General features: G+C 38.5%; 1 protein-coding gene across 7 annotated transcripts in view; it reads left to right on the top strand.

Annotated features, from left to right (window-relative positions):
* Nucleotides 1-13,236, top strand: part of TNRC6B (trinucleotide repeat containing adaptor 6B) — a 242,873-nt gene that overhangs the window by 200,317 nt on the left and 29,320 nt on the right. For all 7 annotated transcript variants that reach the window (XM_055329001.1, XM_055329002.1, XM_055328999.1 and 4 more), the window contains 5 exons: nt 1,259-1,417; nt 2,778-2,956; nt 5,259-5,333; nt 6,220-6,265; nt 7,749-7,897. In XM_055329001.1, the coding sequence (XP_055184976.1) occupies nt 1,259-1,417; nt 2,778-2,956; nt 5,259-5,333; nt 6,220-6,265; nt 7,749-7,897 (608 nt within the window). The remainder of the gene's footprint in view (nt 1-1,258; nt 1,418-2,777; nt 2,957-5,258; nt 5,334-6,219; nt 6,266-7,748; nt 7,898-13,236) is intronic.

The following is a 13,236-nucleotide window of genomic DNA, read 5'->3' as shown; positions in this document are numbered from 1 at the left end:
CTCCAGATTTAAAAATGAAGGTTTAAAATAGTAGCAGAAATAGACCTGATTTCCATTCAGTTTCTACTCAGGAACATATCCTCTGTGTTTCTCCTTCCCTGGTGAAGGGAGGTATTTTGTGTTGTTCTCGAAGGGGCCATCAGAATGCTGTAGCATGGCTGGGATCTGGAAGATTTCAGTAGTTTTCCAGATATTTTTAATGATCCACCTCTGGTAGTGAAGTACTTCGTATAAGAAATTATTTTCTCATGATCATTAGTTGCCCAGAATTAAACTTTCTTCTTCCTCTATTTGGATAGAAGTACCATACCTGGTAAATTGAAAGTAGTGCTAGTAATACCATCATTGGCATTGTTGACTTGAATGTCCCCATAAAGCATATAATTCAACAAATTAAGGGGATGCACTGTTCAGGTGGTTTTTTGTTTTTTTCTTTCAGTTAGAATTAATACTTCGTTTTCCACTCCTCAGATAAACCTAGTGTTTGGTGAATGCAGTTTTGGCCACTTAGAAAATGATTGCTTTTAACTAGTTCTTTTTTTTTTCCCCCTCAAATATTGAAAAGAATGAGGAAGGAAATAAAGATTGTTCATTAATTCCCTGTCTAGCACAAAACCTGCTAAGATGTGAAAAAAATTTATTAGCCATATAATGAAAACCTTCAAACTGTAGGGAAAATAAAAATGTAATAAATAAAAGAATCTTAGCCCCTAGGGTCTCTTCCCACACATAATGAATCTCGTAGCATTTTGTGTCTCATTCAAAAATTTTCTTCATACCTATAGCAAAATATATCTATCTTTTACAGATTTTACACAGAAGAGATTGTACTATATACACTGTTCTTCGCCTTGCTTTTTCCATCATACTTTAAAACTTTCCATGTTAGCACATACATTTTTGTCTTTTATTTGCTTTGTGTACAGTATTTATTTCATGGGTGACGTAATTGGTCTAACCAGTGCCTTTGTGATAGATATTTAGGTTGCTTCCAAATGGTTTCCCACAGTGTTACAGTAAGCATTGTTGTACCTATAATTTTATGTACTCTACAAGTATATCTATGGTATAATTTCGGCAGTGGAGTTATTGGGCCAAAAGTTAAAGTGACAATGCTCCCTGAGGGTGGAACCCATTCATATTTCGGCTGACGGAGCATAGGAGAGCCTTTTCCTCCCACCTTCACTCCCCACTCCCTGGATATTAGGATGTTTCATTTAACAGATCATTCTTAGAGACCCATTTTCTTTCTTTACAGTCTGGAGCAAAAGCACACCACCTGCTCCAGATAATGGTACTTCAGCTTGGGGTGAGCCAAACGAAAGCAGTCCTGGGTGGGGCGAAATGGATGACACTGGAGCATCGACCACGGGCTGGGGGAATGCACCCTCCAACGCTCCAAATGCCATGAAACCTAGTAAGTGTACAGCATTATTTGGGAGGGAGCCTCCATTAATTTGGGGGCCAGACATTTTGGTGAGGGCTGTTCTAATGTTTCAACTACTGTTTGAAGAGATTCAGGACCATGACCCTTTAATAAATGATTAGTACCAAATGGTAGCGACTTAGTTTTGCATATGTTAACATGCTTAGAGTGAACTAGAAGTCCTAAGTTAATTTTGTTGATTTTGAGTTAGGTTTAGTATCTGGCCAGAATTGAAATGTTGACGTGGTGCTTTTTTTGCCAGTAACTTAAATATTGCTCACCATTCCTATTTTGCATTTCTGCTCCTTTGTTAGTATAATTTAAAAAGACTTTCCTGGCTTTTAATGTGGGACACAGTCTCTGCTGCTCACTGACTTCATCGTTCTGTTTCTTCCTCATCCCTTTGTCTTTCCTCTCATACTTCCACCCACGTAGAAGCATTTAAGGTTTCTTGAACCCAACAAAGATTTGTTCGTTTGAGTTTTTAATACAAAGCATGTCACACTTATTCATAAATCATTAAAAGTCTAAGCTATACTTGATCCAGCTGGCAATGTGTAGTCACAGTAATTTGCAAAACTTTGTAAACCAATGCTTTGGAATGTCTCATTGGATGTTCCTTGGTTGAAAAATTCAATTTCGAGTGCCCATTTTCACTTGTTTGTCATTTTCTTAAAAAGTATTCCAGCATCTCTTTTCTGCCATATTGCAGACTTAAAAAATTATCTTTTGATTTAAAAATGTGGTCATAGTGAATGCTCAAAATTTGAGCAAAAATAATAAATTCTGTTGTCAATTTTATTGTATGATATTTATGACTCTTACAGTGCCACAAGTACAATCTTAGCTTATATTCTAGAAATTCATTCTTGTGTCTGTGCATTTAAAAAATTATGAATCCACTTCATAGAAATAGTTTTACAAAGACATGATTTCCTCATGATTTTCACTGTAAAATTGGTTGTATCATGATGGGAAATACCACACTGTAGACTTGAAATAGATCCAAAATGGCTGTTGGAAGACATTAGCCAGACCCTTGGCACAAGGAGATACTTCAGCAGTATTGTCGGGATTTTTTTGTGTCTTTCCAACCTTAGAATCACTCTTCCATCACAAAACCTTCACAGTTTAAAAAAGTCTTCTCTCCTTCAGGATCGTATAGTTAAAGCTATAGGTATACTTACCCTTTGAGTAATACGAATGTGGAAGGGGCTAGAATATTGGCCTCACCACAGAGGTGGATTAGATAAGATCACAAATACCCTAAAATGCTGCATATAAGGACTGATCATTGTGATTATTGTAATATGTAGCTATTGCATATGATTCGTCCATTTTTTTCTTAAAGATTCCAAATCTATGCAAGACGGCTGGGGGGAGAGTGACGGTGGTCCAGTGACGGGAACTCGCCATCCCAGCTGGGAGGAGGAGGATGATGGAGGAGTCTGGAATACTGCCGGCTCTCAGGGAAGTGCTTCCTCCCACAACTCAGCAAGCTGGGGACAAGGAGGAAAGAAGCAAATGAAGGTAGCCCACTTTAGAAATGATTGAGCTTGTTTCTTTGTTCTTAGAAGGCAGAACTGAGAATTTTCTCATGGAAGGAGTCCCTGAAGTCCTAAGTAAGGGTGAAAATATTTTCTTAAGAGCAAATAATTACTTCCTCTTTACTCCTCATCTTCCTTCCCCATGACCTTGAAACCTCAAACTACAGAGCTGTTGCTGTGAGTAAAATGGAGTTTTCAAAGACAGGAGATTTTTTTTTTTTACTTTTAGTTTCCGTATGATGATAATTCTTTGGAAGCTTTCAAGGCACACTTTATAAATGTTTTATGCTTTTGCATTCTAAAGCCAAGGAAGTCCTTAGGGTAAGTCCCCATGATATATAGAAGAGAAACCAAAGAATGACAGCTTTTCCAGTGGCAATCAGCATGATTGGTTTTTATCCGATTCAGGAGATTCCAAAACCCAGAATCATTCTTCCAACAAAGTGAAGTGCCAGTACATAACCCTACTGTAGCAACCAAATGATTTATCTATATCCTGTACCAGGTTGTGTTGTAGAGTCACTTTCCAGGGCTCCTGAGTGCCTCAGTTGGTTAAGCATCCGACTCTTAATCTCAGAGTTGTGAGTTCAAGCCCCATGTTGGGATCCACGCTGGGTATGGAGCCTACTTAATTTAAAAGAAAAAAAGGAATTAAGTTGTCATTTTCCATGTCTTAGAGCAACGCCGTTTCTCCTTTGATTTGCATAATTTGATGAGGACTTTGGTTTCAGTCTAGAACAAGTCTTTGAACCTGAACCGTTCTCCCAGCAGAGGCATTCTTTCCCTTCTGCAGAGAAATTGATGAAAATTAGAAATAGGCAGTCATATATTTAATTTCAACATGGGAGCCTTGCTGCCCCATGAAACACTTCACAGTGAATATTGTCCTGGTTTCAAATACCAAGTACTGTCCTGGAAGGTCTTCAGTCAGCTAAGGGGGCTATACCTTTATCCCCTTTGCTGTAGTATATTAATGTTGTTCTGCATACGGTAACTTGATAGCCTAAAAACATAGGTTGTTTATGTTGGAGGCATCCTGTTTAAGCAGCTAGTTACAATTTCCCTTCTAAGGATTGCTTTGCCTCCCCCTAGTCACAGATGGAATTAATCCGTAAAATTCTTAGTATCTTTGTACTCGCCTGTTATCTGGCTTGTTGTGGCTTTTTTTTGTCATTTACAAATTCCCAACAAGACAGAAAAAAAGACAGTTGAGGAATACTGCTGATTGACAGAAGTGAGTGAAGGAAAGGTGCTGGCCCACTCAGGTGGCCCTGAGACATAACTGATTCAGCTCAGTTGAAATTTGGCGTTTCTGCTCCACAACTGACAATTCTGACCTTTTGTGTCCAAGGGCCTTTTTTTTTTTTAACTGATTGTGATCAAAGACAGATAATGTAAAATTTACCATTGTAACCATTTTTAAGTGCACAGGCAGTTCAGTAGTGGTGAGTATATTCACGCTGTTGTGCAACCATCGCCACATCTAGCCACAAAACTTTTCATCTGCAAAACTGAAACTGTTTGTATTAAACAAAAACTACCAATTCTACCCTCCCTCCAGTGAGGGCTTTTTTGACCTTAAAACCTGTAACTGAACTTAAGTGAACTTATTCACTTTGAAGAATAGTAAAATCAATATAACAAATATCAAAACAAGTTTTTATTTGTAGAATGTACAAGTAAGCAAAGCCCCATCACCTCATCCCCACCAACTCCTCATCATTGTTCCACCTACCTTCTCCATAGAAGTAAAAGTGGAGCTGGTGTTGGATGTCCTATTCTGGGGAGAAACTAGTTTGTTCCTTAAGAAACAAAATCTCAAGGGCTCCTGGCTGGCTCAGTTGGTTAAACATCTGCCTTTGGTTCAGGTCATGATCTTGGGATCCTGGGATTGAGCCTCATGTAGTGCTCCCTGCTCAGCAAGGAGTCTGCTTCTCCCTCTCTCTCTCCCCTACTTGTGCGTGTGCACGCTCTCTCACTCTCTCTCTCAAATTAATAAATAAAATCTTAAAACAAAATAAAACAAAACACCAGCTAACCATGTATTTTTCCAGTTCTAACTCAGTGTGACAAATCAAATAAGAATGAAAATATAGATAGAACTAAAGCTTATTACTCTTTCAGACTAATGGATAAAATATCAAAATAACCACAGTTAAAGAGGGAAATTTGGGCTCAGAAAGGTAAACTGTTGGTTCTGCATTTTCAATTAGTACTTAAATCTAACTGATAAGAAGTGAGATAAAATAATTTGGTTCTGAGGTTATTGTATTTCATTTCTGTAGTGCTCACTGAAAGGAGGAAACAGTGATTCATGGATGAATCCTCTTGCCAAACAGTTTTCAAATATGGGATTGCTGGTAAGTTTCATTTTCTTTTATGTGTAGTACAGCCCAGCTTTTACTTTTAGTACAAATGTGAAGACTGCTGCCACTAGAGTACAACATTACAGATTTAGAAACTGGTTAAACAGTGTTTCTGATTTGGATTTAGCAGTATTTGTCCTCTGTTCTTTTATTCTTAATGAAATACTCCAATATTTAAAGGCTATGGCTTTTGAATTTGTAGTCCTTGTGTCCTTTTCCTTAAGCGGTTAGGGGCAGAAAGAGCCAGGCCTTAAAACTTATGTAACGTTCCCTGACTAATACTGTACCAGTTTTCGTATTACAGTTTTGAAAACGGCAGCAACAATAAAATAAGTAGGGGAACTATTTGTAATTATATAGGGAATTCTTGTAGGATTTCTCTCTCTCTCTCTCTCTCTCTCTCTCTCTCTCTCTCTCTCTCTCTCTCTCTTTAAATCTCTTGGGAACATTGTGGGACACCCCGTCCCTAGTTGCCAAAAGACAGATAGTTTGACTTGTCTGCACATTTCCAGATTTGATGACTGGACAAGTCACGAGAAGAGGTTGTCATCATTTGGCTGACACTCGTGGAATTTGATCCTGAGCGGACTGGAACTTATTTCTCTAAGCAGCTATTTAGCTATTGCTCTGTCCATAGAGTTACTGAAGCTAATTCTATGTGAAAATTGAATGTGGGAATATAGACACCATAGGCAATCAAATTAGTCACATCATCAGTGATCTTGTCTTCATTCCAGTATAAGGTTTATGTCAAAGGACCGTGTAGAGTATCAATAGTACGCCACAACTCTCACGTAAATAATGCCATTTTTTTATCTCTCTCATACAGATGTTGCGAATTCAAACCTTTAATCCTCCCTCCCTGTTGCTTCTTTTTCAGAGTCAAACTGAAGATAATCCAGGCAGCAAAATGGATTTGTCTGTAGGTGTGTATCACTCTACTAATATGAATGGATATATTGTGATTAATGATGTCATATTGGATCCCGGCTCAGCTTGAGTTGGGATGAATGCCATTCAGCAGACATAAAGGACCATCCTGGACATTAGGTAGGGATTGAAAACTCAAATAGTTGCAGGATCCAGGAAAGTAACGAAATGAGTGTCATGTACCACGTATAAGAAATTGGGAGTTGGAGGCCACTGGTTAGCTGTCGGGGGAATATGTACCATCTCCAGGATAAAGGAATCAGCCTTGCTCTGGCCTTAACAGCTGTTGCCATGGAGAGTAAGGGTTCAGCTTTGTCAGAGCTTCCAGTTGGCGAGCGAGGCCAGAAATTCAGACATAAATTGACATCCTGATTCTTAAATATTGGAAACTAATTCAGATTTTAAAAACTAGTGTGTGGCCAAAGTATGTCTGTGGCCCTGCCAGACTCTGTTCTCAGGTTGGTAGTCCTGTCTGCACTGGAATGTTTCATTATTGACGAGTTCTCCCACCCTAAGTGGAGCAGTTGCCATGTCAGCCCTTAGTCTGTGGGATCGTCACACCATGATGCTATTGCTCACCTTGAGGAACTTAAAAAGAATCAAACCAAGGAAAAAGGAAAATAGTCCTAGGTCATAAGGGAGATAGTCTGATCTATGATATTTTAAAATCTAAGAGTAACGAAAAAATGAGTTTCCTGGGGCACTGATCATGTCAGTGTATAATAGCAAATTTCCAGAGCTGTGAAGAAAAGGAGTAGTAGTCATGGTACTTGGGAAATCTGTTGTTCACTTAATGTGCCCAACTCTAAGTTTTAAATTCTAGGGCAACAGCTATGCCTCTTAGGCCTTTTTATTCTCAATAACTGTGTCACAACCCCACCCATTTATCTAGCAGATGCTAAAACAGCAGCAGGAGACAAACTCTCTCAAGAAGTGCATTTGATTTTATGAGTGAGTTATAGTCATCAAACATGTCAATAACTAGTGGAACTATTTTTTTAGTCAGATTTTTACCAGGTTGGCCCTAAATCTCTCTTTCAATCTTCCATTGAAAACAAGCTACAACTGACACAAGTTTTTTTTTTTTAAAGGTTTTTTTTAAATTTTTATTTATTTATGATAGTCACACACACACACACAGAGAGAGAGAGAGAGAGAGAGGCAGAGACATAGGCAGAGGGAGAAGCAGGCTCCATGCACCAGGAGCCCGACGTGGGATTCGATCCCGGGTCTCCAGGATCACGCCCTGGGCCAAAGGCAGGCGCCAAACTGCTGCGCCACCCAGGGATCCCTGACACAAGTTTTTTAAGAAGGAACAAAAGGATCCACACGTGCCCCTGGGGGCCTGAACCAAGAAGATCCCTCATGGTCTTATGCCCAGCACCTCAGGGAGAAGAATGGGACCGGTACCCCCCCACCCCCCCACATCATGAGGGAGATATTTGTTCTTGAAATTTTCACTTCTGTGTTACTTTTCAGGGAGCCTTCCAGATAAAAAATTTGATGTGGACAAGCGAGCGATGAATCTCGGGGATTTTAATGATATCATGAGGAAGGATCGATCTGGGTTCCGTCCACCTAATTCCAAAGACATGGGAACCACAGATAGTGGGCCTTATTTCGAGAAGGTGAGTCAAATCCTTTAAGATAATTCATGCGAACCACTTTGGTTCCCATTTGTTCTTTTAATAATTGATTCCAGGAGGAAGCACAGAGTCACTGCATTAATTAATGAGCAAAACATAAACATCACCTGCATTTAAGTGTTGACATGAAAACAGTTGATGTCAACAGGTGACTAGGCAGAAGCTAGAACCATCTGTCTTTAGTATGTGAGTATTATGAAGAAGGTCTGAGTTTTTAGAAATTTTATGAAGTTTGGAAGGGGGAAATAAATGGTCTGACTTTTTATAGTGGGAATGCGAAATGTGTGGAAGAAATTTTAGAGACCAATTTATTCTGCTGCTGTACAGTGAGAAATTAAATTTGGGATATTGTGCAGTTAATTCGTATCTCCCATGGCCTTCCCTTCTAGCTTTGTTAAGATGTTCCAGAACTTTCTCTTTTGATATTTCTAAGAGAGTTCCTTTGTTCTTTCTCCATTTCTCTAGTGACCTATTTTGAGTTATAATGGTATACTGTTCAAATTCTCAACCTGATTTAAAGAAGTCATGAATACCTATTTGTTTTTGATTCTTGTCTTTCCAATTGGAGGAAATAATTCCTTGATTCAGAATACTGATTTGTCATGGCCCTGGTCTTCAGAAAGCAATAAAAACCAAAAGTTTGGGCAGCCTGGGTGGCTCAGCGGTTTAGCTCCGCCTTCAGCCCAGGGCGTGATCTTGGAGTCCCAGGATCAAGTCCTACGTCAGGCTCCCTGCATGGAGCCTGCTTCTCCCTCTGCCTGTGTCTCCCATGAATAAATAAATAAAATCTAAAAAAATAAAAATAAAAAAAAAGTTTTAGATCTGGCAAATTTTTGACGTTACTGATAACGCTGTTTCAGGCAGCAACAGATTCATAAGATTACTCTGGCTTTTGTTTCAGCAGCCACATAGAGTAATCAATATTAGATGCATAAAAATTCAGAGTCTGGCAATTTTTATCTTAGTGCAATGGACAGAATGTGTTACTTAGAGGATAATAAAAAATCCCTATCAGAGATGACAGATGGTGTCTGTTGGGCCAAGTGTGATGACTCTGATCAGATCCAAATTCCATCCTCGTTTATTGCTAATACACTCTAACTCTGTTTGTTCCTAGTGTTTCTCTCTTGTCCCTTCTTGCATTCTGTTGCTTCACTAACCAACACTCATTGTGATTGGCTAACTCCTACTACTTTTCAGCTGACTTTGCCTTTCTCCAATCAAGATGGGTGCCTTGGGGATGAGGCTCCCTGCTCTCCCTTCTCCCCTTCTCCCAGCTACAAGCTGTCTCCCTCTGGTTCCACACTACCCAACGTCAGCCTTGGAGCAATCGGCACAGGGCTCAACCCCCAAAACTTCGCTGCTAGACAAGTAAGGAGGCCTCTCAAATTTATAACTGCTTGACTGTGGCCTTGCCTTGGCCCTGGTCTGCAGTTCATTGCATCATTTGTCTGTCTTGGGAAATTTGTTGATTACTGAATGCACAGAATGATACTAAGTATAGGCTTTAGATCTCTCAGCCCGTAGAACCCATCTCTCTTCATATTTTCTCAACATGGATTTTATTTTAAATTTGTTTCTTTCGTCTTCTCATTTTTGGTCCTAAGTTCACATTTAAGAAGTTAACTAATAAACTGGCTTAGGAAAATGTTAAGGAGGCTACATAGGTACCTTACGTCATCTAACTTAGCAACGAATTTGCCATTCTTGACATTAGATTGAATGGCAAGTGATACTTTTGAAGTCCTTTTGATTTAGTAAAACTTCTAATTAGAAAATAGCAAAACTAGTAAGAGTAAATACTTGAGCTTTACAGCATCTTAAAATCTAGTGTCTTTAAGTTAAAATACAATCATTACCCAGGGAGAGGTAATTTGATAGAAGAGCTTTGGGAAGCCTGGATGTTGCTCAGACATGGCGGTTCCATCTAGCCTGGGGCTGCCCGTTTCATAGGGGTGGCCTCAGTCCTCCTGGGAGGGGCTCTGCACCAAGAGCCAAACTGGCAGGACTGGCCCCTGAGGCCCCCTTACCTTCATAGGCCTGATGCAGCACTGCTGGCCTCTGTCACCCCACAGCAGCTCCAGGGTGGTTGTCGGGGAGAAAACCAGGAATTTGGAGACAATTCCCTTGTGAATGGTGACTGATGATATATTCCTAGCCACAGTACTGTGACCACTGACCTGTCATTGTGACTCTCACCTTAGGATGTCATGGAAGGACATTTAATTATTATATCTATTTTGTTTCCACATGCTGACTTTCACATTACAAGTGAAAAGATATATAAAACACCTTTAGTCCTCTACACCATAGTCCTCCAGGTGCACACAGGTCTTTCATATGCTTTCTGATTATTGCTTTAGCACATTTTAAAAATGGATCATATAACGTTCATGTGTTCAGTTGGTTTTTCTAGTTTGGGCGTTATGGGTAATTTCTTGTTTTCTTTTTTTATATTTCATTCTTTTTCTTAATGTTTCCACAGAGGACATAGACATGTATTGCTTATATAAACAGAGAAGAAATAATTATATCCATGGTTTTGGGCAGCTCATTTGTTTCGGACTGAGGTATAGAAAATATGAAACAGTCCTACCTCTCTTGATTAATGATGATTACAGACGCCTACAGGATTGCACATTTATCAAAAGCCTTTAGTATATAATTTTTAGTATAATAGACCAGCCATAGTAGCCAGCACTGGACTCTAAGAAAAGATCATTCCTCTTTGGATGTTTTTAATCCTAAAAATGGATTGCTACAAAGTCCATTGTGAATCTAATGGGTACACGTTTTATGTAAATATGGTCATGGTTCTTTTATGCCATTTTCATGCAGACTTAATATACTTCATAATTAAAAATTAAAATGTAAGATTTTTATTTTCAAGTGACAGATTTTCAGTCAGTTTGGAAATAGTTGAGGCAGATATCACCAATAAATACTAGGATTTAGGTCACTGTAAAAGGGTTTTTATTTAGGGGCCTTATATACAACAGTGGAGCTCTAGAAATAACCATATTTTAAAAAATGGAAATAACCAGATAAACATTAACATATGTAGAAGCCATAAACTTATATAGAAGCATTTGATGACCATTTTCCTAATTTCTAAATACAGTTTTTTAAAAAATTGTGTGTGATTGCCACTAAATGTATTACTGTGCAGAATAGTCAAAAAAATGAGTAGCAGTGCCAACATTACATATTTAAAAAGAGAGAAGGTGTTTTTTGATAGACTCCTGTTGACTCATCTGTACTATTATCCATATCAGACATATCTATCATAGGGCTTGATATGACTTTAGAGACACTTGATAAAGATAACCTAAAACCTCTGGGCGATGGGGCAGCATGACATCTGTCCACTGAGAATGTGCAGTAGGGCCTAATTTTTAAAAAACTAAAAAAAGGTAAATTCCTTCTAATATTTCTTTTCAAAAGAGAGGTTGGAATTTAAAATGGTCCTCACAGAGCAGTTTTGGACTTTTTAAAACATGGTTTCTGGCAAGGACTTCAGCTACCAGAAATCCCACCATCCAAGGACCCTACCATGAATCATTAGCATCTGATAACTAGGTCATTACTTTGATAGTAAAGTGTGAGAATGATTTTAGCAGAACATTCTCAGCAGAACAGATGTTCCTGTGTTCTTGAGAATGATCAGTAGGGAAGCCACCAACTATCAAGATCTCAGAAAAGTTAGAGCCAAACCATGTCACCTTAGAGTGACAGTTTGATGATTATTAGTAAGACGGGGAAGTGGAGACATTATAGTTTGTAGAATTAAAGGTCTTTTCATGTTTAAACAGTCTTTTGGGAGATTTAAAATTCATGGCGGATCTTTGATTTTGTTATATGAGATATACACAGATTTTGATTGCCTTTTCTACTTTACGTTCATAGCCATTTTTATTTTCAGTGCTTTTAAGTTCATTAATTTCCCAGTAGCAATCCTTTAATCTATTTTGAATCATTAAGCCATTGGAATATCTTTAGTGTTCTAGAACTTAATGGTGCCGTTATAGAATTCTTTAAAATTACCTTAATCCCCACCATGTCAGGGAGAAGATGGTGACTTCAGTTCAGAATACATATACTTGGTATAAGCAGTGGTGCAGCTGTCTTCACTAAGTGAGATGTTGTCAAGTATATAGAATTGGTGGGTCATGATGTTTTGCATCCTACAGACTAGGATTTTACTAAGTTCTAGGACTACAAAGAAGGAAAGTATTAAGCTGATGGTGGAAAGACAGAATGGAAAATGAATATGACTTGCTATGGTTGCTATCAGAGTGTTGAAAGTGTTTTGAGAACATAGAGGTGGGCTCAGTTAATTTGAATATGAAATGAGGAAGAAGGTTTGGGGAAGACTTCCTCTATAAGGATGACCTCTGAGCTGGGCCTCGAAGAGGCCCAGTGAAGATGGTGGAGAGGCTTTCCCCAGACAGAGGGAACAGTATCAAGTTGTCAAATACAAATTCTTTGCTGAAAGGGTTTTTCTCGGCTTAAAACAAATCCGAACAGAAGGGCCATATAGCCCAGTTTTCTATAGCTCTTTGATTAGAATAGTCTAGAAGTGCTCCAGTGAGTTGGTCCTCCAGAAATCAGGGAATTAAGCTTATTTTTAACCAGACTAATATTCATACATTGGAATGAGAAGTTACAGGTGAGTAATGGTTTTTTTTGGTGTCCCTGTAATGGTTTTTCACTTTTTGCCTTTTCTGCTTTTTAATTTTATTTTTATTTTTTAAATCTCACTCTTGATTTAGATTTTATCACCTAGCAAAGAAGGGGTCAAGCAGACCCAGACAAGAAAGGGTATTCGGATCTGGAGTAATGTTCCCATGGACGTAGGCTACAATTTGGTGGCACTGATTCTATGATTGAACTAATCAATCAGTTCAGAGACATTAATGTCTTAGTGTTGTTTTTATAGCTGATATTACTTAGAAGCCTGCATTTATACTCAGGTGCCTTTCAAGATGGAGCTCAGATTATTGGACTTGAGAATAAATTTGGTGAATTCAATCGTTAGAGAAAGAGAAGTTGAAATAAATATTATGTTGCCTATAACTTTCAATTACAAAAAGAAAAAATGGTACTTTTTAAAAAACATTTGACCAGATTTTACCTTTCAGTTATAGAGTACATCAGACTGCAGGGGTAGTGGTGCTATGTGCATGATTTGATTTGAATAATTTTCCCAAGTATTCCAAGACCAGGAACTTTTCAGTTAGAAAATTCTGTGATTCCATGGAACACAGGGTATACTTCTGAAGGATAGAAAACCAAAACTGTTTCTTTTTTGCATTTTCTTA

Source organism: Nyctereutes procyonoides, unplaced genomic scaffold (assembly GCF_905146905.1).
Source record: "Nyctereutes procyonoides isolate TBG_1078 unplaced genomic scaffold, NYPRO_anot_genome, whole genome shotgun sequence".
Lineage (NCBI taxonomy): Eukaryota > Metazoa > Chordata > Mammalia > Carnivora > Canidae > Nyctereutes > Nyctereutes procyonoides.
This window is presented reverse-complemented; position numbering and strand designations above follow the sequence as displayed.